The 25,018-nt window shown below is 45.9% G+C and overlaps 7 protein-coding genes across 8 annotated transcripts; 2 read left to right on the top strand and 5 right to left on the bottom strand.

Annotated features, from left to right (window-relative positions):
• Nucleotides 1-592: 592 nt before the first annotated feature.
• On the bottom strand, nt 593-2,997 carry BDCG_05834 (uncharacterized protein; the record flags this gene model as incomplete). The annotated part of the gene is made up of 6 exons (XM_045421529.1): nt 2,974-2,997; nt 2,722-2,909; nt 1,643-1,952; nt 1,245-1,269; nt 771-966; nt 593-682 (listed from the first exon to the last, which is right to left on the bottom strand). The coding sequence occupies exons 2-6, from the start codon at nt 2,890-2,892 to the stop codon at nt 593-595; spliced, it is 792 nt and encodes a 263-aa protein (XP_045277396.1). The 5' UTR covers nt 2,893-2,909; nt 2,974-2,997.
• Nucleotides 2,998-3,526: 529 nt separating this feature from the next.
• Nucleotides 3,527-5,781, top strand: BDCG_05833 (chitin synthase export chaperone). Its single transcript, XM_045421528.1, has 3 exons — nt 3,527-4,102; nt 4,189-4,760; nt 4,826-5,781. The coding sequence occupies exons 1-3, from the start codon at nt 3,862-3,864 to the stop codon at nt 5,012-5,014; spliced, it is 1,002 nt and encodes a 333-aa protein (XP_045277395.1). The 5' UTR covers nt 3,527-3,861; the 3' UTR covers nt 5,015-5,781.
• BDCG_05832 (uncharacterized protein) lies at nt 5,486-7,668 on the bottom strand. The gene is made up of 3 exons (XM_045421527.1): nt 7,441-7,668; nt 7,214-7,362; nt 5,486-7,140 (listed from the first exon to the last, which is right to left on the bottom strand). Exons 1-3 carry the CDS (start codon nt 7,480-7,482, stop codon nt 5,922-5,924), a joined length of 1,410 nt encoding a protein of 469 aa, XP_045277394.1. The 5' UTR covers nt 7,483-7,668; the 3' UTR covers nt 5,486-5,921.
• Nucleotides 7,224-12,506, top strand: BDCG_05830. 2 transcript variants are annotated; one of them, XM_045421524.1, is made up of 4 exons: nt 7,224-9,516; nt 9,668-10,319; nt 10,455-11,710; nt 11,845-12,506. In XM_045421524.1, exon 3 carries the CDS (start codon nt 10,494-10,496, stop codon nt 10,914-10,916), a length of 423 nt encoding a protein of 140 aa, XP_045281418.1. In that variant the 5' UTR covers nt 7,224-9,516; nt 9,668-10,319; nt 10,455-10,493; the 3' UTR covers nt 10,917-11,710; nt 11,845-12,506. The 2 variants fall into 2 exon arrangements, with proteins under 2 accessions (XP_045281418.1, XP_045277392.1); XM_045421525.1 differs by lacking the exon at nt 11,845-12,506 and having other exon boundaries at nt 8,688-8,708; nt 8,818-10,319; nt 10,455-11,263.
• BDCG_05831 (acyl-CoA thioesterase) lies at nt 7,670-10,144 on the bottom strand. Its single transcript, XM_045421526.1, has 2 exons — nt 8,969-10,144; nt 7,670-8,695 (listed from the first exon to the last, which is right to left on the bottom strand). Exons 1-2 carry the CDS (start codon nt 9,308-9,310, stop codon nt 7,856-7,858), a joined length of 1,182 nt encoding a protein of 393 aa, XP_045277393.1. The 5' UTR covers nt 9,311-10,144; the 3' UTR covers nt 7,670-7,855.
• A 704-nt stretch (nt 12,507-13,210) lies between the features above and the next one.
• BDCG_05829 (mucin) lies at nt 13,211-17,362 on the bottom strand. Its single transcript, XM_045421523.1, has 3 exons — nt 15,428-17,362; nt 15,067-15,349; nt 13,211-14,993 (listed from the first exon to the last, which is right to left on the bottom strand). Exons 1-3 carry the CDS (start codon nt 15,956-15,958, stop codon nt 13,741-13,743), a joined length of 2,067 nt encoding a protein of 688 aa, XP_045277391.1. The 5' UTR covers nt 15,959-17,362; the 3' UTR covers nt 13,211-13,740.
• A 5,618-nt stretch (nt 17,363-22,980) lies between these two features.
• On the bottom strand, nt 22,981-23,693 carry BDCG_17207 (uncharacterized protein). Its single transcript, XM_045426350.1, has one exon. The coding sequence runs from the start codon at nt 23,646-23,648 to the stop codon at nt 23,424-23,426; it is 225 nt and encodes a 74-aa protein (XP_045277390.1). The 5' UTR covers nt 23,649-23,693; the 3' UTR covers nt 22,981-23,423.
• Nucleotides 23,694-25,018: the final 1,325 nt, after the last annotated feature.

Raw genomic sequence — 25,018 nt, 5'->3', positions numbered from 1 at the left:
GTTTTCAGGAGCAACCAATTATTTGGCCAGCACGATCTAGCTAGACAAGGAAAGGAAGTGAATGAGCAGAATCAGAAATTCCCGCCTAAATTCGCTTCATCAAAACCATATCAGGAAGTAGATTCCAAGACCGCGTCTTTGAGGTCACTAATATAGCAAGTGATATAGCACAGCAGACAGCAGCGAGGTGTGCAAGAATGAAAAACGTTATTGGCGCGTAGGACTGTCCGAGAACAGCAACATCTGTGGTCGATAACATATCACTGGGGGAACAAACAGGAAGCCGCCCCTTCCGTTCTCTCCCCGTGTATTTCAAAAGTTGTTGGCACTCCATTAATGTGATGCCCATCCTTAGCGAAATAAGGTATCATTTGACAGAAGAATCGCCAATCAAGACGTAGCAATTCTTATTAATACTCCACGAGGGTATAAAGCTGAACCATATAGTGCACTTAGATTCATGGTAATATAGGACCCAGATTGAGGCGCCTCGCGTAGAGCGTTGTGCCAGCTCTGCCTGGATACAAGTGACCCCCCCCCCCAGCTCGCATCGGCCGGAGCCCCCATTAGTTCAAGGTCTTATTAGACTGTATCAATGTGGGCCAGACTGGTGCTTCTTGCATGCTTGTAACAAAATTTTGGGCCATGAAGAGTAGGGGGGTATAGATATAGGAGTTATAGCCTATCAGAGAATATTAGTCACTATACGAGGGAGGGATGGAGAAATGCGTTCCAGTTATTTTTTCTTAAAAGCAGACTCTATAGCTTACCGTTCGAATAGGCACGTTCTGATTACTCAAAAAATGGCTGGCTAGCAAGAGTAATTCGGTGACGTACTGGAGCAAAGAGTCCGGCCGCGCAAATGAGTATGAGGGTGTCTGGATGATAGCAATCGGCCCGCGTTCCGGCTCAACCATGATAAGGAATACTCGCAAGTTAAGATCGGTCATGAGCCGTGCAAATATGCTAGGGATATTGCGGGGGAACAGGGGTTATGGAGAATTTCCAACGTGACAACGTTTGATCACCGACTCCTTGCAACGCCCGAAGGCTAATGCAGTACGAATACATGTGTGGAAATGATGTATTAAGGACAGGGAAGATGCCACCAAAACAGTTATGACGAGTCAATAGGAACGAATGAAGCCAGGTATGTGCTATATGCGGGTCTCCGTCACTTCTCACCCCTTGAAGCGCGAAGAACCAGTCCAAACCACTAAAAACAAGAAACCCAAGAAACTCACAGACCATTTCTCCACCATCCTTTCCCTAGAAAACGCCCCTAGCCGCAAAATAAATAGGGAATTTAAATCCCAGCGAATGACCAGTGGGACTTTGCAGTCCGCGATAACGCCTCATAATGTATACCCAATGATCAAATGGAAAAATATTTGTGTCAACGACTACAAGGAGACCCCTGTTCAGATATTAATATTAACCCTTGTACAATGAAGGTTTATAAGGCATGGGTCAAACAACTCAAAAAGCTTGGGATTATGTAAAAGCTGAGAAGTGTTTCCCGATCGCGTCAAGCAGTCAAGGAAAAGACGAGATAGAAAAGAAATCGAGGTAAAAGGGAAGAGGGAGGCAAGGCAAAATAAAAAGTCGGCCAAGTGCATAATTTAGAAGGAATGAGTCGTACCTGGATAGTTGATTACTGCAATTATTAAAGAACATTCCGGGTAACAGTGTCTCCCTGTCTCGGGACGCATTGGAGGTAATGAGCCGGGTTGGAAAACGGTTGGTCTAATCCTAGCGTTTGCAAAGACGACATTGACCAACGACCACGATAAATCTTTCATGGGGGCTCCCGTCGCATCGGACTCCGCTAGATCCATCAGTCGAAATACGGAAGAAATGGTTTGCTGGATCCCGACAGGCGCTGTAGATGTAAAAGTTTTTGAAGAAGTTGCACATTGCAAGAAGTTCGATAGGCCAAGGGCGAGTTGAAACTTCATAGCTATTAGCAATTTGGAAGTCTCCATAAAGCACAAAAGGGACTTTGTCATACCTAAATTTTCGGAGGGAGAGGAGTGAATTTGTTGCAGTAACAATGCTAGAAGGTATCCTGTAGAAAGTGGGTATTCGAGGACATACCCTTCCCTCTTTGTAGGATCTTATAGAAGCATGAAGGGCAACGGTGCAACCTGGTTACACCTCAAGGTGGTCTCAAAATTCTCCATTGGCAGGAAACAAGAAAGGCAACCTTCACGGAATTGGCCAGGATAAATTAATCAGATTGCTGAAAGTCTATTTAAACAAGGCAATCTGAAGTTTCTGGAGTTTACAAAGAATATCATCTCCCGGTCGATCCAGTGGGGGTTGTCGGCGATCGAGAGGGACGGTGGCTAAAGATTGACGATCCAAGGATATGCCAGGGATGCCACGAGAAAAATGTGGCTGTTTATTTGTATTATTGCACGAATAATAAAAAGAGTTGTACAGCAATCGCGAAGCGGGAAAACCTTGTAGGGCTCCGGATAACAGGCATTATTAGCCCCACGGGGAACTGCAATGTACTCTTGCTATCTGGACCGCTTAAAGGCCGGAGAACTCAACACATCGAGTCATATAAAAATAAAGTTCGGCTGAAACCTCTAGGAAGTATTCAATATGTAAAACTTGCGCGAAGGTTTGTTAACGGCACGTCACATCGGCAAATTTAAACCGTAAACGCGAAGAGATTGAAGAATTTGATATGGACGACGATCAAGGGCATACCACATTGAGAACACCTGAAATGGCACAGATCACCATCTGAACAGACAACATCAAGTTGTGCATGCATATCGCTCCACAATGGGTCGGAACACTGGATCCCTCATTTTTCCCACTGTTCTTGTTCCGCGTGGCGTAAATCTCAAACGTGGTTAGAGTTGATTGAAGGTACATTGATGCCTTAAGATTAACTTCGACAGACCGATTAATACAGGCACATAAAAACATTGAAGCAAGCCAAGCGTCCGAACATACTTCTCGGACGGATAATAAATAACAGGGATTGTTTTTCATCCTTGCAGGAGCTATGATATCAAGATGTCCCAGCCTTGAGGGGATCTACAGCTTGCTGACAATGACAAGCCCAAACAAATGGCGTTGTTGGCTGACTAGATTTCTCTAACTTGAGACGCCAGGATCCATACATTTAGTTGTTTGAAGGCTTGGCCATAGTGGCACCGACAGGGTCGGTGTGTGGTCCTTCATTTTTGAAAAAGTCCTTGCGGAAATGAGCTGCACCCGTATTGACCGCAGAAGAGAGCAGCATAATGAAGGTGACAATTAACAGAGCGCAACGAACCCTATCCTGAAGGAACGAGCAGAAATGGTCCGTGATGCCAGACGCGCCAACACGACATCATTCAGCATCTAGGCATCTATCACGAACAGGTTGTTGTAAAGTAGGTAGTGATACGATACTGAAGCGACGCGGAGTCGTTTTAAACTTTAGAGGCACTAGTCCACATTTAGAATAGGTTCTATTTTTGGGGCTCGCTGAGCAAAAGCGCAATATTTGTCAGACCGACCCGTAACTCGCTGCCCCAAAATAGCAATTTCCAACGTCAACCTTGAAACATCGTCCTACCCACGCTAATCGTCTTCCAATTTTCTATCTTAGTCGTTCATTGCCAACGTCCTTTGTTATTATCGACAGGACGGATTCTAGCCGAGCCGTAAAGTCTGTAATCTGGACGCAATGACCCTCTAGGTCTGACCTCTCTTTGCTCTCTATCCTCCTGTGCTGTCACCCCGCTTGCCGTTTCTCCTTGACACCTTTGGCGCCTTCGTTAACGCGAATATACCCTACTACCTTCTCATTTGACTGAAGTGGCACGCGGGTCGACGATCCGCTCCAAGTAGACAATGGGCTTCGGTGACTTTGATTTCATATGTCGGCAGGCATCGATCCCTCTATGCTCTTTGGTCGGGCCTCCCTCAACGGTGACGAACGGCGCACGGGGCTATCTAGCCAACTGCTACTCCAGGAATATCGAAGTCGCAAATACGATCATCTTTCAGGGAGCTACTGGTGTTGCGCATATTGCTGCTCTGGTAATGACGGTGATCATGGTAATCCATGTACGGTCGAAATTTACGGCTGTGGGTACGTATGAAACTTGCCCGGAAATTGAGAATGGATGATCTAGATGACCATATGATTCTAATACGGATTTGGACTCGTTTTTTTAGGTCGAAAGGAAATTATCACGTTCTTCTACCTTTACATGGCCTTGACGATGTTTTCGCTTGTCCTTGATTCCGGCGCTATTCCCCCTGGAAATGCTGTCTTCCCGTACTTTGCAGCCGTGCAGAACGGTCTAACATCCGCCCTCTGTACTTGCTTGCTCATCAATGGATTTGTGGGATTCCAGCTCTATGAGGATGGGACGACATTATCAGTTTGGCTTCTTCGACTAGCATCCCTGGGAATGTTCTCTGTTTCCTTCGCGATTTCGTTACTAACTTTCAAGGGATGGGCTGGGCTCTCGCCGACGAGAACTGCTGGGTTATTCGTCGTGTTGTATATCCTGAATGCACTTTGCCTGATCATCTATCTACTAATGCAGGTTATTCTTGTCGTGAATACTCTACAAGATCGATGGCCATTGGGCCACATCGCTTTTGGCACATTCTTTTTCCTCATCGGGCAAGTGATTCTATACGTCTTCAGCGAAACCATCTGCGAAAATGTTCAACACTATCTGGATGGCCTTTTCTTTGCAACTATTTGCAATCTTCTAGGAGTTATGATGGTTTATAAGGTACGCGAATCTTGCTCTTTCTTCCCGCCACACGCTATGCCATTGCTGAGCTAACATTTGAATAGTATTGGGACTCCATCACGAAAGAAGATCTTGAATTCTCAGTCGGTGTTAAACAGAATAACTGGGAAGTTAAAGAACTTCTAGAAGATGACCGAAGGGCTACTGTTTACCATGACAACAACTCCGAATACGCCAGCAGCTTGTACCACCAGCGAACGTCCATCTACGGCGGTGTCCCAACGAACTACTGAAGGCATCCAATTGAAACTAATATCTTTGCTATTGTCATATTCTCATAGATTGTCACATTACTCCAGCCCCTCTCTCTAGGAGGATTCCTTTTTATCTTTGTTGCTCTTGGCCGTTCTAGCCTCATTTTCCTACCGGTTTTCTAATTTTCAACGACATCTTAATGCTTGGTGTTCTATTTGGGTTATATTGGCTGCCTCCAATTTTTCTTTTATCTTTTCTCTCCCTCTATATCTTTCTTGTTTTTTTCTTTGTTTTCTTCATTTTATTTTTTATTTTTTTTCAACATTTTTGCAAAATCCCTTCATGTATCAGTGAGACAAGTCACATATATATTAGTACTTTACTGTTTATCACTCACAGAGACATTTTAATAATCACAGTCCTGCTTTGAAAAATCCACATCTCTTCCCTTTTCCTTTCCTTTATTACTGACTCCCACTCCTGTATGTGGGAACGAAATACTGGCCGAGTCCACATTATATTTCCGAATCAATTGTCCCTAGAATTAGAAGACGCCATCATGTGCAATTTTCCCAAGTTGTTTGCATTTAAATGTTGAAAGTTAGCTAGTCCTATATCATGTATAAAACAAATGCTTTATCGCATACGGAATTTCAGAGCATAGATGGCACAAAAGATGTCTCATTCTTCGTTGAGAACGCGAGATACTCTGATTAAGGCATAGCCATGACCGTTGCCGTGATCAGTACCGATGTATAGTAAAACACCCTACTGTAGAAACATAATAATAACCCTTCCCTGGCAATCATTCCCTTTTCCTTATTCAAGTGCATCATTCAATCGTGTATTCCTCGCACCTCGCATAAAAATACAGCATAACGCCCGCTTGAAACAAATTCAACTTCGGAAAGAGTGAGCAAGAAATTTGGACTCCGGAAATCCATCCTAATCTACAAGAACAACATCATCTTCGCCTTCCACAAACTCTTTCCCTTCATCCTGGCCACGGTTCGACCCAGGGCTGTTGCTTTTTGGGTTACTGGAACTACCGCGACCACCACCAGCGCGGGTAGCTTTCAAGTACCACCCTCGATCGACCCATCCAGTCAGCAGCTCGCAAGCCTGCTGAGCGAGATCATAGAAGGATGGATTTTCCACGGGCGAAAACATGCTCATGTGCGCTTTTGTTTCATCATTTGCTTTATCATTCGTGGCCTTTATCCACTTGATCCCCGACATATCGCTATATTTTGCCTTGATGTCACCTTTATTTTCGCCCTCATCAACATCAGCCGGGAGGTTGCAGAATGTTCGCATCTTCGAGCGCAATATATACCGACTGAGATAGGAAGCTGTGGAAGAAGTGTTGCTGCTGCTGCTAGCTGGGACGGCGACTGCCCCCTCCCCTAAACATGTGTAAAAATCTGCACAGCCGATCCCTCGTTCCTGCTGCAGTCTTGCGGTCGCCGATACGCGCCGTCGTAGTTCTTCAGGCCGTGCGAGACACCCAACAAACTCTAAGTGTGAGGTAGCCCAGCTCCAGCCTTCTAAAAATTTATTGCGCTGAGAATATAAAGCAGCTGCTCCACCGGCTGCAACTGCGCCTGCAGCTCCCGCATACATCGCGTAGCGTCCCCAGCGTTGCCAGGACGGCGTGGCAGCAGCATCATCTGTGGAGGAAGTCATGCTAGATGTACTCGTAGCTGGAGGAAGAGCGGATGCGCCGGATCGACTATTTCCGTCGGCTACAGGTGTGCTTCTAGCCATATTTTCACTTTTCTTCGCAGCTCCCCAGCCAAATACACCAGCTACCTCTGAAATCGCTCCGTACGCAGCAGTGGCCGTTCTATAATGATTTTCAGCTGTGTATGAGACAACTCCTGGCGCGATACCAAGGAACGGGGTATCGAATGCAAGCAATCCTTGGATGTGAGGAAACATAAAAGCGTTGGCTTCTACAAGCTTGCCCTCCGCCCCTGACCTCTTCGAGGGTGAAATATTTGACGGAGTGGGTAAGAGTTGTTCTGACGCTAGAAGGAGCAAAGTCTCTGCGCCAACAATCCCACCCATCGAATGTCCAACTAAAAAGACATGTACAGACGGGTCGACAGTGGGAGACGGTGCTTCATTTGCGACTTCTATGTCTATAACCGTGTTTTGGAGCCTGTGTACAACTTCACACGTTAGATGCTGTTAATTTCTCCCGGATATCAAGCACAAGCCAATATGGAACGAACCATTCTCGAAATCTAGCCACACACCCGTTTAAATCCCCCTTCGTCTCAAACTTCGGGTACACCGCTACGGTGACCTCTATATTCGGCAGCGCATGGTTGACTAAGGCGCGCAGATGATCAGGGAAGCTTCCAAATGTATTCTCTCCGCCCTATTGACTGCGCTGTTAATATTACCAAAGCTCCTCCCATCCGTAATGCGCGAGGCGGCGGCGCGAGGGGTGGCACACCTTGAAACCGTGGATAAATACCAAAAGAAGGGTTCTCTTCATGATACCCGTGAATCTCGGAACATATTCTTCATGGTTGACGGTCTTGGAAACGGTCCTGAATGAGGCAGAGTTCTACTTCGCAAATGCGGTTGTTATGTTATGGATAGTTGGCCGCCGTCCCCTTCCCAGGCATTTGGCGTCACAAGCAGACAGTTGTCACATGATCTCATAGGGCTGACCCTTCCGTCGACCCTCCCTCGAATCGATTAGGATACAACCAGTCTGAAATTTGAACCAGGAACTAATATCTCAATTGTTAGACTTCGGGAAAGATCCAAAGACTAACAGGAAATGGCATTTCAAAAACATCCAGTCTTCACCATCTAATTTAAATTGAAATATGCAAGTCTAATATAACAGGGAGCAATGGTGTTCAAAGTTTAGGAAACGAAGCTCTTAGCATGCCATCCTGCATCATCGTCGCGACCAGCGTGCCATCAGGGCTCCAAATCTGGGCTTGGAAGAGACCTCGGTTCTCTCCTGATCGACTCGTTTGTGCTTCCAGCGCGAACCACTTCTTCCGCGCTGCTTCCTTAGGGGCATCCCAATCTATCATTCTCAATGCCGGCCCATGGGTGTGGAAGATCACGGTATGGCTTAGACTCGCGATATTGGTAATATCATAGACCATGTCGTGAGCCCACGCAATGACAAGTAGCGAACTGCGGTCACTCTGGTATAGATGGGCACAGATATAGAGATTATCGTACTCTCCCGCCTCGTCAGCCTTCCGAATCTCTTCGAGTGTGCCGGCATCTGCTTCGTCTTCGAGGCCAGGTAGCCCCAAGAGCCGATAGAATTGCAGGTGGCGATACCGATCTTTATGGTTTCGAGCATCCACTGATTCATTGTATTCATCCATCGCTACCTTCCTTGACTCAACGCCAGCGAAATGCAATTCTTCACTTATGCGTTCTTCAACCTTGGGGTTCCATGATGCCCTGTCGACGAAGGGCGCCAATGGGTGGTCCTCTATCCTCTTCCCCGCCAGGACGACTTTATATCTCTCCTGGATATCTGCGACTGGTTGATGCTGGAAATTGTACCTCCGCTCTGCCCGTTTAAAACTACAGAGAGCGCTGAAACACACACCTTGGCCTTGTGAAACATCTACGGCGCGAAGGCAGTATGTTGAACCGTCTCTAACATGGCGCACTGAAAATGTGAAGGGGATCCCATCCAACCCTGGGAGCGTGAACGAGCCTGTTATATTCTGAACAGCCATAGTTAGTTACTGCTGTCCTCTTTTTGAAATATAGCGCAAGCTGTTGGATCTGTACAAGTTGGTGATATCTGAGCTGAAATATTATTTGTTCGCCTTCGCGCTGGTTTCAGGTTTGTTTGGCACACACATATTCCTTCCGTCAAACACTTATACTGCACAGGTGCCTTTCAACCTACCTGCCTAGCAGGCGCAGAGCAGTGTCCACAACAACACAGTAAACAAAATAAAAATGGGAACAGGTAAGTAACTTTAGGTCCTTACATGTAAAACGAAACCCTTCCCGACAGTCTTTGATGCAGCATATGCCGACTGGGCGTAAACGTGTCCGCCATACGCAACTTTAAAATCGTCTGGCCGATACGGGGCCATCCGGGCCCGAAACCTCTCAAATCGAAATGATTCCCCATTCTGAGCGCCATTCGCACAGCTGTCGCAAGATCCACCGTTGCCCGTAGCATCTCCGTTCTCATCTAACCTTTCGAGGGCCATCAACTTGACAAATGGATATGCGGGCGGTGCGGAGGGTGCGGCGGGATGTTCTTCATCATCGCTTCTGTCGCTTGCGCTTTGCACAGAGCTGTTTATTGGGGGTGGCCTTGACATGGTTTGAAGAGCATCCTTGTTCTATGGCCAGAGTATGCGTGTGGGCTTGGGGAAGATGTGAGATTGAGAAAGGAATATAAAGTTGAAACGGGACTTCTTATCGAGTGGTTTATGACTGAGCTGGGAGATGAAATGATTCCGCAAAATATGGGCAAAGATATGGGCCCTCCCTTTTCAGCTACAAAAAATTAGCTGCCCGGGAGAAGGCATGTGCGTTGCGAATAGCCTGTTATCGATACACTCCCCACTTCGAAAGCCTAAAGGATCGATCAAATTCCACCCTGTTTTGCCCTTGAAGTCATTCAAAGGATTTGTTATGCGCGGCCATGGCTGATAATAGCCCCCGAAAACTACCAGAGCCTCTGCGAAAAATCCCTGTCGACATCACAACTGAAACCTCACATATCGAAATGCCGAGGTATTCTTGCCGGAAATCTGGAGTCGGCCATATCAATCTGTGGCTTCGGCAGTTCCGGTTGTCGGGCGGGAAAGCTCTCGGTGTGGACAATTATATATAACTGCTCCGTACGGAGTAGTTACAGAGTACAGCGTACTACTAGTTTGTCTTGTTTGTCTCGTCCTAGCTTCCCATACCAAATTAGTACTTACATAGGTGATGTTATTTGATGACTCGAGTGCATTTGCCTTGGCCTGTTTAACTGCCCGCCATTCTGGCGTGCAGCGGCTTCCAGGTTGTCAATGATGTAGACTTATAGGTGATCGCCGCGGTGAAGTCCAAAGGTATCAGTTCGGAGCATTAGTGGTTCCTTGGTAGTTGCCGCTACGATCGTATTTCCCAGGCACCCACGCCCTACGCTACGTACGTAGGAGTTCAACTCTGAGGGGAGCTTGCTGCCTGGCATGCTGTTGAAAACGTCCCCGCGAAGTCTATATAACAAGAAACGTGTTGGACCTCTCTCACGAGAGTGGAATGATCTGAGCGACTCAGGCAGTTGTTGTTTTGAAGTTGTGTTCGCTGTGTCCTTTGATGAACAAGCAGATATACGAGGTGAGTCTGCAAAGCGGAGAGGGGATAGGGGCTGCGTTGAGCTTAACCATTCCCCCGGGAGCTCATGACGTTCGTGTCTGAATGTCTAGTCGCTGTCTCGAGCGGTACATGTGCCCATGCTAATCCTCGCACCAGCCCAACAATCCTATTCATCAAAATTATCATTAAATAACCATGCCCCGCTTCATTGTGGTGGTCCTCCCAGACGCCGACGCCGAGTCTGGCAGGATGCCCACGACCCAGGAGCTTGCAGACATGACCGCATTCAATGAGCAGCTCGTCAAAGCCGGCGTCATGGTCAGCGGAGAGGGTCTGCTCCCCTCCTCACGCGACGGGTACCGCCTTTCATTTTCCACCGCTGCCGACCCCGTTGTCGTCAAGGGGCCCCTTGAGAACCCGGCTCTCAGTGGCTGGTGGGTGATCAAGACCAAGGATGTTGATGAAGCACTCGAGTGGTGCAAGAAGATTCCGTTCAAGTCTGGCGGGGTGGAACTGAGACGCATTGCTGCGGAGGAGGATTTTGGGCCGGAGCTCACTGATGAGCTAAAGGCGCGAGAAGGGGCTATGAGGGAGGAGCTTGCGGGAGGCAAGCCCTAAGGATGGATACATGCGGACTGGAGTCCGATGGAGGCGCAGGTTTTTATGACTTCGACGATGTTTACTTCAGATTTGACGTTAACACCACCACCCACTCCGGAAGGAAGCCCTCCCAGGAATTTCAATCTTTGGTACTTGTTCCTTTTTATCTTATGCGGTGGAAGTGAAAGGAACTATCTTGACTTGAAGGACTATGCCTGTCAACAGGTAGAGTTCAAAATACTTGAATCAACACTCTGTCGCTCTCTAGCTATAGCTCATTTTGTATGTCTATAGGTTGCACTCTTTTACTCGCACAAATATATGCAAGTTTGATCTCAGCCTCCTTGCTAAGAAGACTGAGCACGTCACTTTTACTCTGGTACATGTACATGATGTGGTGTATATGAGGAGTGGAGGCGCTCCGCGCCGCTGGATACACATATATGCCAATGCCATCCACCGCATCCCACTCCACCCCAATAATCCCAAATCCCACTACAGCTACAGCGAGCTATCTTGACGAAAAAAAGTCCTCTCCTAGCCAAACCATGCCGTGGGACGATCTATCCATCCACCCGGGCTTCTGAGCAATCGCACCTCCCACCAAACCGTATATCTCATCTCACCCACAAGTGCAGCTGTCAGAAATAGTGTTTGAAAAAGAAAAGCTTCCATTGAGAAGAAACCTACTCCAGATCTCTGTATGAGTTTCTTTTGTTGTTGTCCTCCCGTGTAGGGCTGATGTTTATCCTGTTACCAATGCCATCAGCAAATCTGAGTGTTTCTGTTCTTGTTTTGCGAGACGCTCTTACGTAGGTTATTGCTACTACCATGGGGTTCGAGAGCACAAGTTTAACTCTATTTGCTGTGTCTCTTCTCTTTCTCTACATCCCTTTCCCGCTCCCGCTCTCCCTTTGTCTTCTTCTATGAGCTAACTTTATAATAGCTTTGGCCGTGAGTTTTGTTTGATACGAGCCCGCGGTATCGAAGAGTAATCTCGAAGACTGAATTAATTTTTGTAAACTGGGAATTGTGGGCCCTTAATCAATCAATCAATCAAACTATATTGATGTTGTAGTAAAAGGTAAGATTTCCCCCAAGTCTCCCTCCCTCCCTCCCTCCCTCCCTCCCCCGACATAATCTAAACCAACGATATATATATATTTGAGAAGCCTCCCTGAGCTTTAGTTTACACCCATCACGGTCAACGTGAGCGGGTCCTGTCCCGTGCACGGCCATCCCATACATACATACATACATACATACAGACTCCGTGTGCCTACGTAAAATGCACCAACCAACGAGACAGACAAGATAAGATATCGTCTAATATCTTCTCTCCCCCTCCTCTTTCTTCCCTTTCCCCTCCGTCCATGCCTCGCGCATTAAGCACTGCCTGGCAATTGCATCATGTCGTGCGTGACGATAGAAAGAGGAGAGGGGTAGGGGGGGAAAGGAGCGGAAGTAAAAGAGGGAGGAATGATATATATCAATCAATCAATCAATCAATCAATCAATTAGGGATTGGTGAATGTATACAGAGAGTAAATATTCATAACAATCTTGAAAAAAAAAAGCTTATTCTGTTTATAATTATAACAATTTTCCACTAAATAATAGATTTTCTTTATTCTTATAAGAAATCAGTTATATAATTTACTACACTGAAAGTGATAAATATTCAGAGCAGATACTATTATACTGTTTAACTCAGCAGAGACAGATATAATGATATTTATCAATTATTTAAAAATTTATTATCATATAGAAGAGAAAAAATACAGTATTTCAGATATTTCAACTGTGTTTAAAAAATCAGATATTAAAATAATACAACAGTCTGTCTATTAAAATAAAATAAAAAGATTAGTATTTCTCTCTTTGTTATAATCTGCAAGCTAAGATGAGAGTTTCAGTTTCTTCCAAATCAGCTCTTTTGTGAGATTTCAATTCAATCAATCTGAATGCTTTCATTATTACAAATAATTCAGCATCAAAAACTTCACATTCACTGTCTAGACTTCATGAATCTGAGATAAACTCAATATTATTCTCAGTATATGCAAGTTCAGCTTCTAATTTATTCAGATTCGGGAAAAAAAAGGGGGAAAAGATACAAAATAAATAAATAAAGAGGAGGGAGATTTGCCCAGCCTAAGTACGTACCCATGGTTTGTCGAGTCAATAATATTTCCTCCGGCCCCATGTAACTACCTCTAGCTTCACATGATAATATAATAATAATGGTGTTTTCACATCATTAAAAAGGGAATTCATTCAGAAAAGGGTAAGAAAGAAAAATCAATTTAAAAAAAAAAACCGCCGTGGAAAGGTCTTAGATAACAACAATAGTGAACCGCCCATGGAAATAGAATAATAGTAGTGACACTGATGGTAGTAAAAGAAAAAGGAGAAAAAATAATTGAAGATCAAAAAAACCGCCCGGTAAAAAGGGAAATGAAAATGAACTGGAGTAAAAACAAAGAGAAAAGATAAAAATAACATATAAAGTACCAATAATAGACACCCATCTAAGCGAAACTCCGACGCAATGCTTTGGAAAAATATAAGTGGTATTCGTCATGAAGCTGGAGGAAAAAAAAAAAAAAAAAAAAGAAAAAAAAAAAAAAAAGGAAGAAGAAGAAGAGAGAGAGTGAAACGAAACGAAGGACCGGAACGACGCTGTACAAGTCTGCCGGCTGAAATCAAAAGATAAAAGCGAAGAAAAAACCGTTAAAAAGAGTGTATGATTGGAAAGAGACGCATCGTCGACGAGGGGTAAGTTAGATCGTCTAAAGTATATGGAATTGCGTCTAGTGCTCCAAAATGCCCCTCAATTGATTCAACGAAAGGATTGGCCTTGATACAGCTGCTGTAGTTCTTGCTGATGCTGCTGACGTGGATGATGATGATTTTGCGGACAGCTAGACTGAAAATGCGATTGCGAATCAAACCAAGTTTCATTACAACTGTTGTTTTGGGAGTAAGGAAGCACACCAGTCTTTCGCTCAGTTACGGACTTCCCCAACGGTTGGTAGTGCATCTGATCAAGCGGGAGATGGCGAGCATGGTTCATAGAAGCGGATGGGGGAGGATACAGCAATGTGTTGACCTGCCGGACGGGTCGGTAGGGGGAGTTTCTATCGATGACGAAGGATGGGGAGAGTCGGGTGGGTGTATGTACAGAGTAGGCGGAGAGAGCTGGAGATATAGTGGCGGAGGTCGAGGTGTATTGGCTTTGGTGTTTGGGTTGGTCGGGGTAGTTCGTAGAGGTACTAGGTAGCGTGTGAGGTATGGGGGCTAACGTCGTCGTTGGCGGCGTGCGTTGGCTCCAGGTGCTAACAGGTGGGTAAACCGTGGCCATGGCACGGGTAGAAGGTGGTAGGATGGGTGGAGGCTGTGATTGTGGGGCAAATGGAGGGTAATGCTGTTGTGCCAGTGCAAAATTGAGCCGTGGAAGTTGTGGTAGAGACGAAGGGAGCGTGGGAATTGCTAATTGTGGAACGGAGGGCATTGTCAAGGGTGGAATATGGCCTCCGGTGACTGCTGTTACGGGTGGAAGTGTAGGAAGAGACGCAGGGCCAGACACGGTTGATATGGCCATTTTCTTTGAGGGATGCTCCTCTACTGGTCCTTCCCAGCTTCGCTTCCGATGAAGCCCCGAATTCGATTTCACTGTCCATGACGACTGACGCGGAGACAGACTTGGGTGGCCCAAAATGGGTGGAGGCGCTGGTGTGTATTTTGGATGGTGTGGCGGCACATATGATGTTAGGCCAGGAGGAGAGGGTAGCTTTGGGGGTCGGCCTGGTAGATGTGTAGCAGATGTAGGAGTTGTGGGTGTGAGATGAGGGGAGGGTTGCGTAGTCGGGGTGGTAGGTTGCGCCTCGTTATCGAGTGGAAGTCGAGCAGCTTTTGTGAAATAGTCTGCGAATGTTCCAAGCTTGGTGTGCCACTGCTCCCATTCACTTTTCGTCACGAATAGGTTATATCGAACATTACTAAGAAACTCCACCTCCATTATATGGATTTCCTGGACTGAGATACCGGATACTTCGGCCCAGGTCTTGTTCGTATATGTATTATCATCCAGGACTATGATCAAATCAGCATAAGAAGATATCAAATCGGTTAAATAAATATTTCAAAAATAAGGTACCGGCCATACATTTGTTTCCCATCATTAAAGCTATCGTCATTAATCTAAATTCGCTTCCCCGTTTCCCTCTCACAGCGGGGTTGAATTTTTTCAAACGGTAGATAAATAGGAGGGCTAAGAGCACGACATTTTGGCTGACTTGTGTCGTGGAAAGGATTGTAGTGACCCATTTCCGAAAGCCGATTGTTGGTATCGATTCAGGCATAAGTGGTGGAATATGGTACTTTGAAGACGAGGAATTCAGGACGACGTTAAGTTTCGACGCTTTTTCGAACCAGAAGAGGCATGTAATCTTCGCCCGTCATGTTAGGTACGCAGTCCAAAGAACTCTCAGTTGAAAGGAAGGAATGACCCGTTGAACCCAACATACCTGTGCAGTGAATTCCGCCAGACTGCCTCTGCTATGATTGATGGATGATGGAATCTGCAAATACGGAGCTATTGAACTGCCCGAGTTCTCCTTCTCACGGGTCTCTGGGAGCTGGCTCGTCTGAGAGGGTGGTTGTTGTATCCGGGAGCTCACGGCGCTCGAGGCCATGTCCCTCCTCGTCACTATCTGGATGGATGGTCTCTCGGGGGCAGCGTTCGAATAGGACGTCTGGATCCGATATGGGGTTGTTGTTCCATAGCTGGATGGTGGGAGCGACGGGACAGACTGCTTTACAGCAACACCTGCCATATCCTCCGGCGGGGTAGACAACCCAAAGCGAAGTGGTGAGGACCACTTCCTCGTGTCCCCAGAGGAAGTCTCACTGGATCTGCAATGTGTATTTGTTTTGGCTCCCACCGATCCTCCTTCGACAATATTCCTGATGCTGGGATTGTTGTAGGTGGAATAGCTCGGAGCAAGCGGGTGTGCGGAAGTAAGCTGCGGATAGGCGGCTGGAAGAACGCCAGGCATGGGGACGGCGGCACCGGTAGAGGAAAGGGTATGGGATTAAGGAGTATCGAACGGCAAATGTGGAGGAGGGATACCTGATATATAGCCTCCTGGGTGGAAGGGAATGGAATGGAAAGACGAACGAGGAGGGAGAGAAGGGGGAGTAGGAGAGGAGTAGTTGGTAGCAGAAGAGACTGTAGTAGGGGTGAGGACGGTCATCTAGGGCGGCGGAAGCCGGTCACTCAATTGTGCTATCGGTCCATCGGTCTATCAGGGCAGGCATCAATCAGGACTGGAGTCGATTCACAAGAGTTACAGCGAGAGGCGGTTGAATTGGAATTCGAGTGGTGGTGAAGAGGTGAAGAGTGACGCAAGTTGGGGCGGTGGAAGGGGAGCCGCAAGGTTTTCTTTGGTTGGACCAGACAGAGCGCAGCCCCAACAACAAAACTATATACCAGGCCGGCTTGATAAACAGTGAGTGAGCTGATTGAATGGAAGGGAGAGAGAAATAATAAAGGGAAAAAAAAATGCAATAAATGGGGGTGGGTAGTCAGTAGTAGTAGTAGTAGTAGTAGTAGTAGTAGTAGTAGTAGTGAGGAGGCGGGCAATGACGAAAGGTAAGTAATAAGTCTATCTAGTTTGTACGTACAGAGTATCAACGAATGAATCGGAGAACGAGCAAGTCGCAGGAACGAACATGAGCCACCACCACACCACCCAACAGCCCACTTAACTCAGCAACCCCCCTCAGCCCGGCCCAGGGAAAGGCTGGTGGAGCAGGATAAGGGAAGAGTCGTAATAACAACTTAACAAGGGGAGGTTCTCGGCGCTTTTGGGAAGACGAAAGAGGAGTCTCACATACGCAGTAGCGACCACGGATGGAGCATGGCGGGATGGAGATAAACCAGGCCTCGCTGGGCTCTGTTCCACTTGGTCTGGTCAAGGAGTTTCTTATTAGTGGCAGCGGCGGATTACGCAGAAGGGATACAGTTTATTACTGTGTATTAGTGGGAAAAAAGAGAAAGGCTAAAGTTGCCGGTGTCAGAAAAAAGGCGGGAGAAAAAAGGGTGAAAGCAAAAATCAAATATCAAATATCCTCCCAAAAAAAAAAGGGAAAGAAAAAGGGTATGGTTCCGAATAATAATGACTTTCTATTTTTTTTTATTTTTCTAAAAATTCATTCATCCATTCACCAAGCCATGATCCAGCATGGTTATACTGCGTAGGTATAAAAAAAAAAAACATAAAAGACAGGATAATAATACAACTATTAGTTAGAGTTTGCTTTTTTCTGATGAATGCAGGCGAGGAAGCCAGGGCAAACCCAAGAAAAATGTTTAAAACGTATATGTGTTGTTGTGCACAGCGTATAGTTATAGAAAAAGACACGAGCCAGAGAAGTTATGAGACGGGCTTAGTTTGGTCCTGCGTTGTTCTCGAGTCTGGTCTTGCAAAAAAAAAAAAAAAAAAAAAAAAAAAAAAAAAAAAAAGGGAATAAACGAAAAAAGGAGGGCGGAATAGGTTAGTTTGTGTCTGAGTTATTAATAATAATGAGGCAGGAAAATGGAATAACTAATAAATAATAGTTCAGAACAGAATTAGGGCGACAAAGGGCCGGCTAAGTGGGAAAAGGTTGAACATGGTGCCAAAGAAGTTGATTGTGGTTGCTGCTGATCTCTGGCCCACTTTTCTGGACACAAAATGTTCAACTTTTCAACTTTAGTCATCTCTCTCTAAAACACACCCTCACTACACACACATATTATGATATTATGTAGAGATGTAGATTAGAGGAGTAAAAACTGGGAATTAGTATTAGAATGAGCTAGAATGAGCCAGAGTCTCAAGAAATATGAAGAAAAATCAATACATGAAGCCTCCTTGAATACAGAGGAGATGTGAGAATGATGTGTGGAATGCCTAGTGTATGTAGTTTCAATGGGGTGCTGCCATGCCATGGGTTCCGGTTGAAGATCAGGTTGGAATCACACCAGGGCTGTTTTTCCGGCCTGAGTTGGAATTCACAAGTTTTGTTGGCACCCATGTTCAACTTGTAAACCCCGAAAAGGATGTTAAAAAAGGGAAAAGAAAAAGAAAAGAGAGAAGAAAAAGAAACGAGGGGAAAAGAAGAAAGCCACCAGAGTTCAGGGTTGAATTCAGAGAAAACGAGGGGTTAGGGATATGAAGAATGTGGATTGTGGATGTGGATGTGGATAGGTTGAATCCAATCATCAATCGCTTATCATTAACTAGCCCAAAAAAAAAAAAAAAAGCACGATCACACTCTAATAACTCAACTAATTTATCCAGCCTAGCCTGCTGAGAGTTACTAATAATATTCCTGCCTGCCTGCCTGCTTGCTGCATCGACCCCGGCATACACAGCATAGGCATAGGCAGATACAGAGGGCAGCGAGAGGGACAGACAAGTCAGCTGCTTTGTTGAGGGGGGAAAAGAAAGGAGCCACACTACAAGGCTACAGCCCATCCGACCTGACGACGACGACGACGACGACGACGACGACTATTCCTCGCTGCTGCAGATGATATACAACTGCTGTCTGTCACGGCTGGGGGGGGGGTGTGTGTGTGTGTGTGTGTGGTGGGTGTGTGGACTGGCTGCTGATCCAGTGCTGGGCAAACCCGGTCTCCTGCTCTGCTGCCAGTTTGCAACCCGTATCACACCCAATCGCACGCGCTCGTTTGTTCCTTACCTAGTGGTTGGATACTTGGTAGATGGGTTGCAGTGGTTTTGTGGATGTACTGTGTATGTATGCATCTATATACTGTGGTATGGTATGGTATGGTATGGTATGGTATGGTATGGTATGTATGTATGGATGCGCCCGTGGGCAGTCCGTTCCTTGTTAAACAACTAAGAAGTGCACCGCCTTGTCTTTCTTACTTGGTTTACAGATGTTTTATTCCTTTCGAGGTGAGCCTGGTAACCTCTGTACATTTGAGGGATTTGTACAGACATGGGACATTCATTCCCCCCTTTTAACTGGTACATACATGTTCATGTTCACAAAGAGCGCATTCTATTGCTGATATATTTCAATTCTGGTCTGCTCAACCATGAACCAGGACCCTCCTCCTAGCTGAGAAGAAAAGGGATGTGATTTACGTACAGAGTACTACTGGCTGCCTGGTTACATACTTGTAGACACTGTCCAATCCAATCCAAGAACATCAGGAAACAGTCATGGCAGAGTGAGTATTCTTGTCCTGTAGTTAAGGAGGAGGAGGACTCCGTTCGGACATGAGCTGAGAACAGCACTTACTACTATTACACCTACCTCATGACCGGCAATGCATTCTAACCCGTCCATATCTTTAAACCATGCCCCATCTCCTTTCCTTTCCGTTCCCTGTGCACCCGGGCAGCCAGAAACAAGCCCAGTCGTAGATGTACTGTACGTGTATGCTATAACCACTGTTGGCAGAGCGCGAGGGAGGGATGTATGTATGTATGTATGTACTCCGTATGTATGTTGTGGGTTCTTTTATTATTATTATTGTATATAGTCCGTACAGAGAGTAACTTTAACCACATCATCTTTTCTTTTTCCTTCTCACACGCAGCAGCCGCGAGAAAACATCGATCTTTTGTGCAACAAGTAAGTAACCAAAAGTCCGGGTTACATGGTACTCTCGCGATTATCACCACTCAACCACCGATGCCTCTGTAACTTATACACCATACCTCCTCTCCCTCGGCTGTGTTAAGTTTGGGCCGCCCGGGGGCCTTGTCTTGCTGCCGTGCTGTATACACTTCGTACCGCTTCAAAAGCAAGAGTAGTACTATTCCGCACATAGGGATGGAAGGGTACTTGTATTGTCCATCCATGGATACATTAAGTTGCGGCCTTTATGCAATCGAAGTCCCACACCAACAACCTACTCAAATCAGACACACACATGTATGTAAACAGTCCGTACACGCACACACAAAGACCCCTTCGTGTGATCGCCTGGCGCTCATTGGGGGTGGTGCTATGTAAGCGAGTGAAACTTCCCTCTTATCATTCATCAACGTCAACTAAAACTAACGCATTCTCGAGTAATTTTCGCTGCTTTGTCCTTGTGGCTTGCGGAACGGTTGGGTTGAAAGTTCTGGTGACTAGAGTAGATTTTATTGATTTATTATCCCTGCGGGATTTCAACTTGCTGGGGGGAGGGGGGGGGGAAGTCAGTACTGTAATAATATTAATGGATCTGTTGTGGATAAATAATGATGATGATGGTTGCATTCTAAGTCTGTATGTTCCTTCAATTTCTGGAACGATAGCGGACTTGGAAAGACTGTTGGGTGTCGCGGGTGAACCAGAACTACAGTAATAATAAGTTACCTAAATATCAAACTTCAACTTCTAAAGGCATGGTTGGGTTGCAGCCCCGATTGTGACGCCTATCAGGTTCTAACTACCTAACTTAACAACTTTTGGTTTGCCTTAACTAGCCACGATGGCAAGAAAGAAGTGGTGTTGGTATTTTTAGAAATTCTGATTCTGTAGTTAAGTTAACTAACTCAAGAAGAAACATTACGTGATATCTTTGCTTAAATGCTGCCGCCAGTCCTGAGATAGCTGAGAATATGCGTCATCATACAGAGAGCTATGCATAAGAGGAGTCGTCCCGCAGCCACTGAGGATGATTTGTTGTTAAAGTTACCATCTTTCAAACAACGAAAAAGCGCCTTGTTTAAGAAGTGAAAACCTCTGATAGACAAAGTAATAAATCAAACAGACGTATTACTTCGCTTATTTACCACCCCCTGTCTCCGAACCAGGAATTCCGCTGCAAAGAATTATTAAAAGAAAAATGGAACTTTCCCAAGCCAAAATGTTGGAATGCTTCGGAAGGGAAGGTCATGTCGGGTGCCACTGGCTAGAATTGAAGCCGCAGAAAGCACTTTTTCGTTTCGCTCTTTGGCTTTTCTGTTCCGGAGTGACCTTTTTTGAGATATCTCACTATTGCAAAATGCGCATTATTATTGAACACTTTGAGATGCGGGCCTTTCCTTAGATCGAAGAGACTCGGTGCAGCATACATCTTGTACGGAGTACAGAGGAGGAGGATGTCACAGCATATTTCCCCAAGATTCATCAGCAGGTGGTGCCAGGCACCGCCTGTTCTTCGTCCCAGGGTTCCTCTATTTCATCTCTTTCTCTCTTCTTTTTCTTTCCTTTCCCTTCATCTTCCTCACGCCATTTTGAAACTTGAAAGAAAAAAAAAAAAAAACAATACGTATATAGAAAAAAAGGCAAACTTTCTTTTAGCCGAGCCAATCCCACCCCGCTGCATTCAAAGAAGATGTCACTTCTTCCCCTTCTGGCTGAGATTTGGTAACGCTGTGTGGGTAGATAGGATAGTTAAGAGAGGCTCTTGCAGAACCCATGCCAAATTAGTACGGACTGTAACTACGGAAGAAGCTTTAAGGCTTGGCTGGATCCTGTTTGTGGAGGTGGGTTTGGCTTAACTTATCATTCCCCCCTTCTATCTGGCTCTTCTTTTGTCCTCTGACACTGACAGCGAAGGAAAAAGTGGCTGGGGATGCTTTTACGAGACAGGAGCGGCAAGGCATTAAAAAAAAGAAATGCACTTCTTTTCCTTGCACAAGTGGGGTTTCGAAAAAACAAAAAATCGTCTGCATAGATCGATCGAGCCACTTGAAGAGAGACGAGGCTTGGGGACGGCAACTTGATGTTAGCTATGCATGTACTCCGTACCCAGCCCAGCCCAGCCACAAAGGATTGCGTTTCACTAAGTTATTTTATTATTATTGAAAGGCGGATTTCCGCCTTTTCATTCCCGCCGCCCCCCCCCCCCCCCTCCTTCGCTCCGTTGAGTCCTGGTCATAAGTGGTTTTGGTTTTTGTCCCTTGTCGAAGTTCTTTAGCACCAAGTGGTTTGAATGCATGGGCCTTGTGCTGATTTGGGTCAGTCTCAGAAACGCGGCTTGGGATTTTTTTTTTTTTTTTTTTTTTTTTTTAATTTATTGGGTGGCAAGCTTGGGAGGGAGGGAACGCCCCCAGGCCGGCAGGACCTTTCAACGCGCATGAAACTTCCAGTCAATCAATGATAGCGCGCGGAGGAACTTATCTCGTTTTCCCGCCCGCCCAATAATGAAGCAATCCTGGCTGGACGTTAAGAAGTTACTTATTACTATTTAGTGATGGATGTGGTGAAGATGGGATTACCAGGACGGGGTTAGCTTGATAACCTACCATTCGCTCGAGCTGAGGAGGGGAATCTCATGGATACTAGCCAATAAAGGAGGAAGTCGTTTTTGTCTTTGCTATGTGCAGTTAATAAGGAGCAGGGAATGGCCAGTAGACAGCTGGTGGTATTTACATCTGTACGCTGTAGAAGGATGAAGCTCGCTCGCCTCACTGTACATGTACATGTACAGTACATTCATGTCTGGGTTCGGTCTCTCAGCTTTTTTACATACAGAGTGAGTGGTTGGGGCCATGGTCACCAACATATTATCAACTTTGCTTAGCAAGGGAAACGAAGAACTGCTGTGTCTGTCGTAAGGGGCTATGAAAGTTTCGTGGAGCCAAACCCCATCCTTCTACGGAGTACTCTGTACAGCGTAGGTACCTATGTTAATCATGGCCGGAAACCGTCTCATGGACGCCCTTTGCCCACCCTTACTTTCTACTAGTGTACTACCAATCCACCAAGTTCACCATCCAGTCGTTTTGACTCCTCGGATCTAATGCTCCCACACTGCATCCGAGAGGCCAAATAATGCCCGACGGTTAGGCCCAGGAAACACCATATCAGCCGGGCGATGTTCAAGTGGCAGAAGATACCCCTGGCACCAAGCAACCAGCCGCAATGTACGCGGTCTCATTCGTCCATGCATGCAACACGAGAAGTGAGCCCGCCTTCAACATCATTTATTGGTAGAAAGTTATACTCTCTTCAGCTCAACATTCAGAGTTAAGATATCAAAGTGTGCGCCCAACCAACAAAACCGATCAGGCGAAGGGTAATCGAGGATCAACCGGGAAGACGAAAAACCCCATCCGCACCGTTGTTTAAATTCTGCAACAAACAAGCTGCACCAACCGCGGTGGACAAAACTCGTCGAATCGCGGTATCTTTCTTTCTTTTCTTTCTTTCTTTTCTTTCTTTCTTTTCCCCTGTTGATTGTCCTGTCTGATTTCTCAAAATTGGCTATTCCACTCGGAAGAGAGGACCGATAAAATTTATCCCATCCATCCATCCATTTCTTGGGTTTTGATAGGCAATAATAATGTCTGAATTCGGGCTGTCGCACATCCATCGGGCGGGGGAGAGGCTGTTGCAAACTACTGGAACTGCATACTTGCATGTGGTGACCATTGGAGAGGAGAGGAATAAAATTGACTTTTGTCCAGAAAGGATTTGGTATCACGGCCTTCCTCCATACTTCTGGGGCTGATTTCCTTTGTCCGGAGGAAGCATGGAAATGCACAAAGTATGTTGCTGATTTCAGCGGAAATCAGAAGACAGGACGAAAAAAGAAGCATTTAAAATTCGGCGTGTGTAAAAGGAATACAATCCCCTTGATGTAATTTTACGGAGCAGCAATGGATCAGAGCCCTTTCTCAGCAACCAAAGGCAAGACACAGAACTAGACCTAGACCAACCTGTCAACACGCGACACTGCAGACACAGACGCCTCAGGGGAACGGACTCTGTTCCGTTCACTTCCATATAACCCGATTTGGTTAATCATAGCCTGCCAACCTTGGATCTGGATAGCAATGTGATGGCGCGAAAGTCCTGAAATGTTGTATCCCAGAAGAAACCTACTAGGGACAAAAGGGCTGTATTATTATTAATTAAACCGAGCACAAGATGACAGCAGATCAGATACCAAACCAATCTTTCACCGCCTGCTAACAACAACTAGTTACTGGATTACTCCGTAGTGGGCAAGGTCATGAACCAGCCAGCCAGCCAGCCAGCACGCCTCCAACAGGCTAATAACTAATCACAGCTTCCCCCCTGACAAACCCCTCAGCGGGCGGACAACAAACTCTTAACTATTTTATTATCGCGGGGATCCAAAATTTGTGTCAAACCGCTTTACACACAATACACACGAGATTGGGGGCGATGAAAAGGAAAGTTGCTGCTCATCGTTCATAATTATCAGCCTTATTATTCCTCTCCCGCCCAGGCCCAGCCGCTGCTTCTTCCAACCCCCTTTCAACAAGTGCTGACTGCAGCGAGGGTATCCCGCTTAGAGATATCATAACTCCTCTGTGCTCTCCTGTCAGATTTCAGAAGAGTTAGCACACATCTCAAAATTGATTAAGAGGCAGGGAAAGCCGTTCCCTTGTTTTTTTTTCTTTTTTTCCCCCTCCTATCTGAATCCTTTGAGGCTGCTGCCCTATTCACAGAAATATAGTTCTCGCCACAGCTTGTCAATGAGGGGAAACAAAAATCCTCTAGATGGGCAATAGCAAAACTTTGTTTTGAATGGGAATTTCTCATCGATTTCTTTTAACTTCTTAAAGAATCAAGATGCATTACCATTGAAGCAAGCCTAATTTTTGGCCTATGAGCTTTCTAGTGCATGGAGGCCACATATACCTAGCCTTGGATGTTCAATTTCATGCGCTTACCCTACTCTACCTAAGCAACCGCGCCATTTGAAAGTATCAGGGGGTTATCTGGAGCTGGATACGACTCTCGAATGTTGAAGTCTACGCAAAAGCATCCTCCTCCCTCGCTGCTACTGCATGGATATAACTGTTCTACAGGAGGACATGTGGCTTGTTTGGTGAACACGGAACTTGGGATGATAGATCATTGCCCATTTTGTGAGCATTGGCAAGCCCTGAACCTTCATACATTGACTTCCTTGAGGATAAGAAGTATCCATCATATCGAGATTCCATAACAGAGACTCGTTGACACCAAACCCCTGGGATTGATCACACCGATGTCCACTGAATGAAATATTCCCTGGCTGAGGACTTGACTTGCACATTTACTTAAGTGTCATTGGGAGTGAATAGAAACCCTTCTGTGTTGACCGAATATGATGGTCTCCCTTTCCCAGATACCTAGCCAGA

The sequence above is a fragment of the Blastomyces dermatitidis genome (assembly GCF_000003525.1).
Source record: "Blastomyces dermatitidis ER-3 genomic scaffold supercont1.6, whole genome shotgun sequence".
NCBI classification, from domain to species: Eukaryota; Fungi; Ascomycota; class Eurotiomycetes; order Onygenales; family Ajellomycetaceae; genus Blastomyces; species Blastomyces dermatitidis.
The sequence above is the reverse complement of the archived record's forward strand: the minus strand, read 5'-3'. Positions and strand labels throughout refer to the sequence as shown.

Bases quoted from the DNA above. Each gene is read 5' to 3' on its own strand.
- BDCG_05829 (XM_045421523.1), bottom strand. From the start codon at position 15,958: ATGCCTGGCGTTCTTCCAGCCGCCTATCCGCAGCTTACTTCCGCACAC. The intron at 15,350-15,427 runs GTATGTTGGGTT...TGACGGGCGAAG, and splicing joins TGGCGGAATTCACTGCACAG to ATTACATGCCTCTTCTGGTT. The intron at 14,994-15,066 runs GTATGGCCGGTA...ATTTGATCATAG, and splicing joins TTTAATGATGGGAAACAAAT to TCCTGGATGATAATACATAT.
- BDCG_17207 (XM_045426350.1), bottom strand. From the start codon at position 23,648: ATGGAAGTGAACGGAACAGAGTCCGTTCCCCTGAGGCGTCTGTGTCTG.
- BDCG_05832 (XM_045421527.1), bottom strand. From the start codon at position 7,482: ATGAAGAGAACCCTTCTTTTGGTATTTATCCACGGTTTCAAG. The intron at 7,363-7,440 runs GTGTGCCACCCC...CGCAGTCAATAG, and splicing joins TATTTATCCACGGTTTCAAG to GGCGGAGAGAATACATTTGG. The intron at 7,141-7,213 runs GTTCGTTCCATA...AGTTGTACACAG, and splicing joins GTGGCTAGATTTCGAGAATG to GCTCCAAAACACGGTTATAG.
- BDCG_05833 (XM_045421528.1), top strand. From the start codon at position 3,862: ATGGGCTTCGGTGACTTTGATTTCATATGTCGGCAGGCATCGATCCCT. The intron at 4,103-4,188 runs GTACGTATGAAA...TCGTTTTTTTAG, and splicing joins GTCGAAATTTACGGCTGTGG to GTCGAAAGGAAATTATCACG. The intron at 4,761-4,825 runs GTACGCGAATCT...ACATTTGAATAG, and splicing joins GAGTTATGATGGTTTATAAG to TATTGGGACTCCATCACGAA.
- BDCG_05831 (XM_045421526.1), bottom strand. From the start codon at position 9,310: ATGTCAAGGCCACCCCCAATAAACAGCTCTGTGCAAAGCGCAAGCGAC. The intron at 8,696-8,968 runs GTAAGGACCTAA...ATGGCTGTTCAG, and splicing joins GGAAGGGTTTCGTTTTACAT to AATATAACAGGCTCGTTCAC.
- BDCG_05830 (XM_045421524.1), top strand. From the start codon at position 10,494: ATGCCCCGCTTCATTGTGGTGGTCCTCCCAGACGCCGACGCCGAGTCT.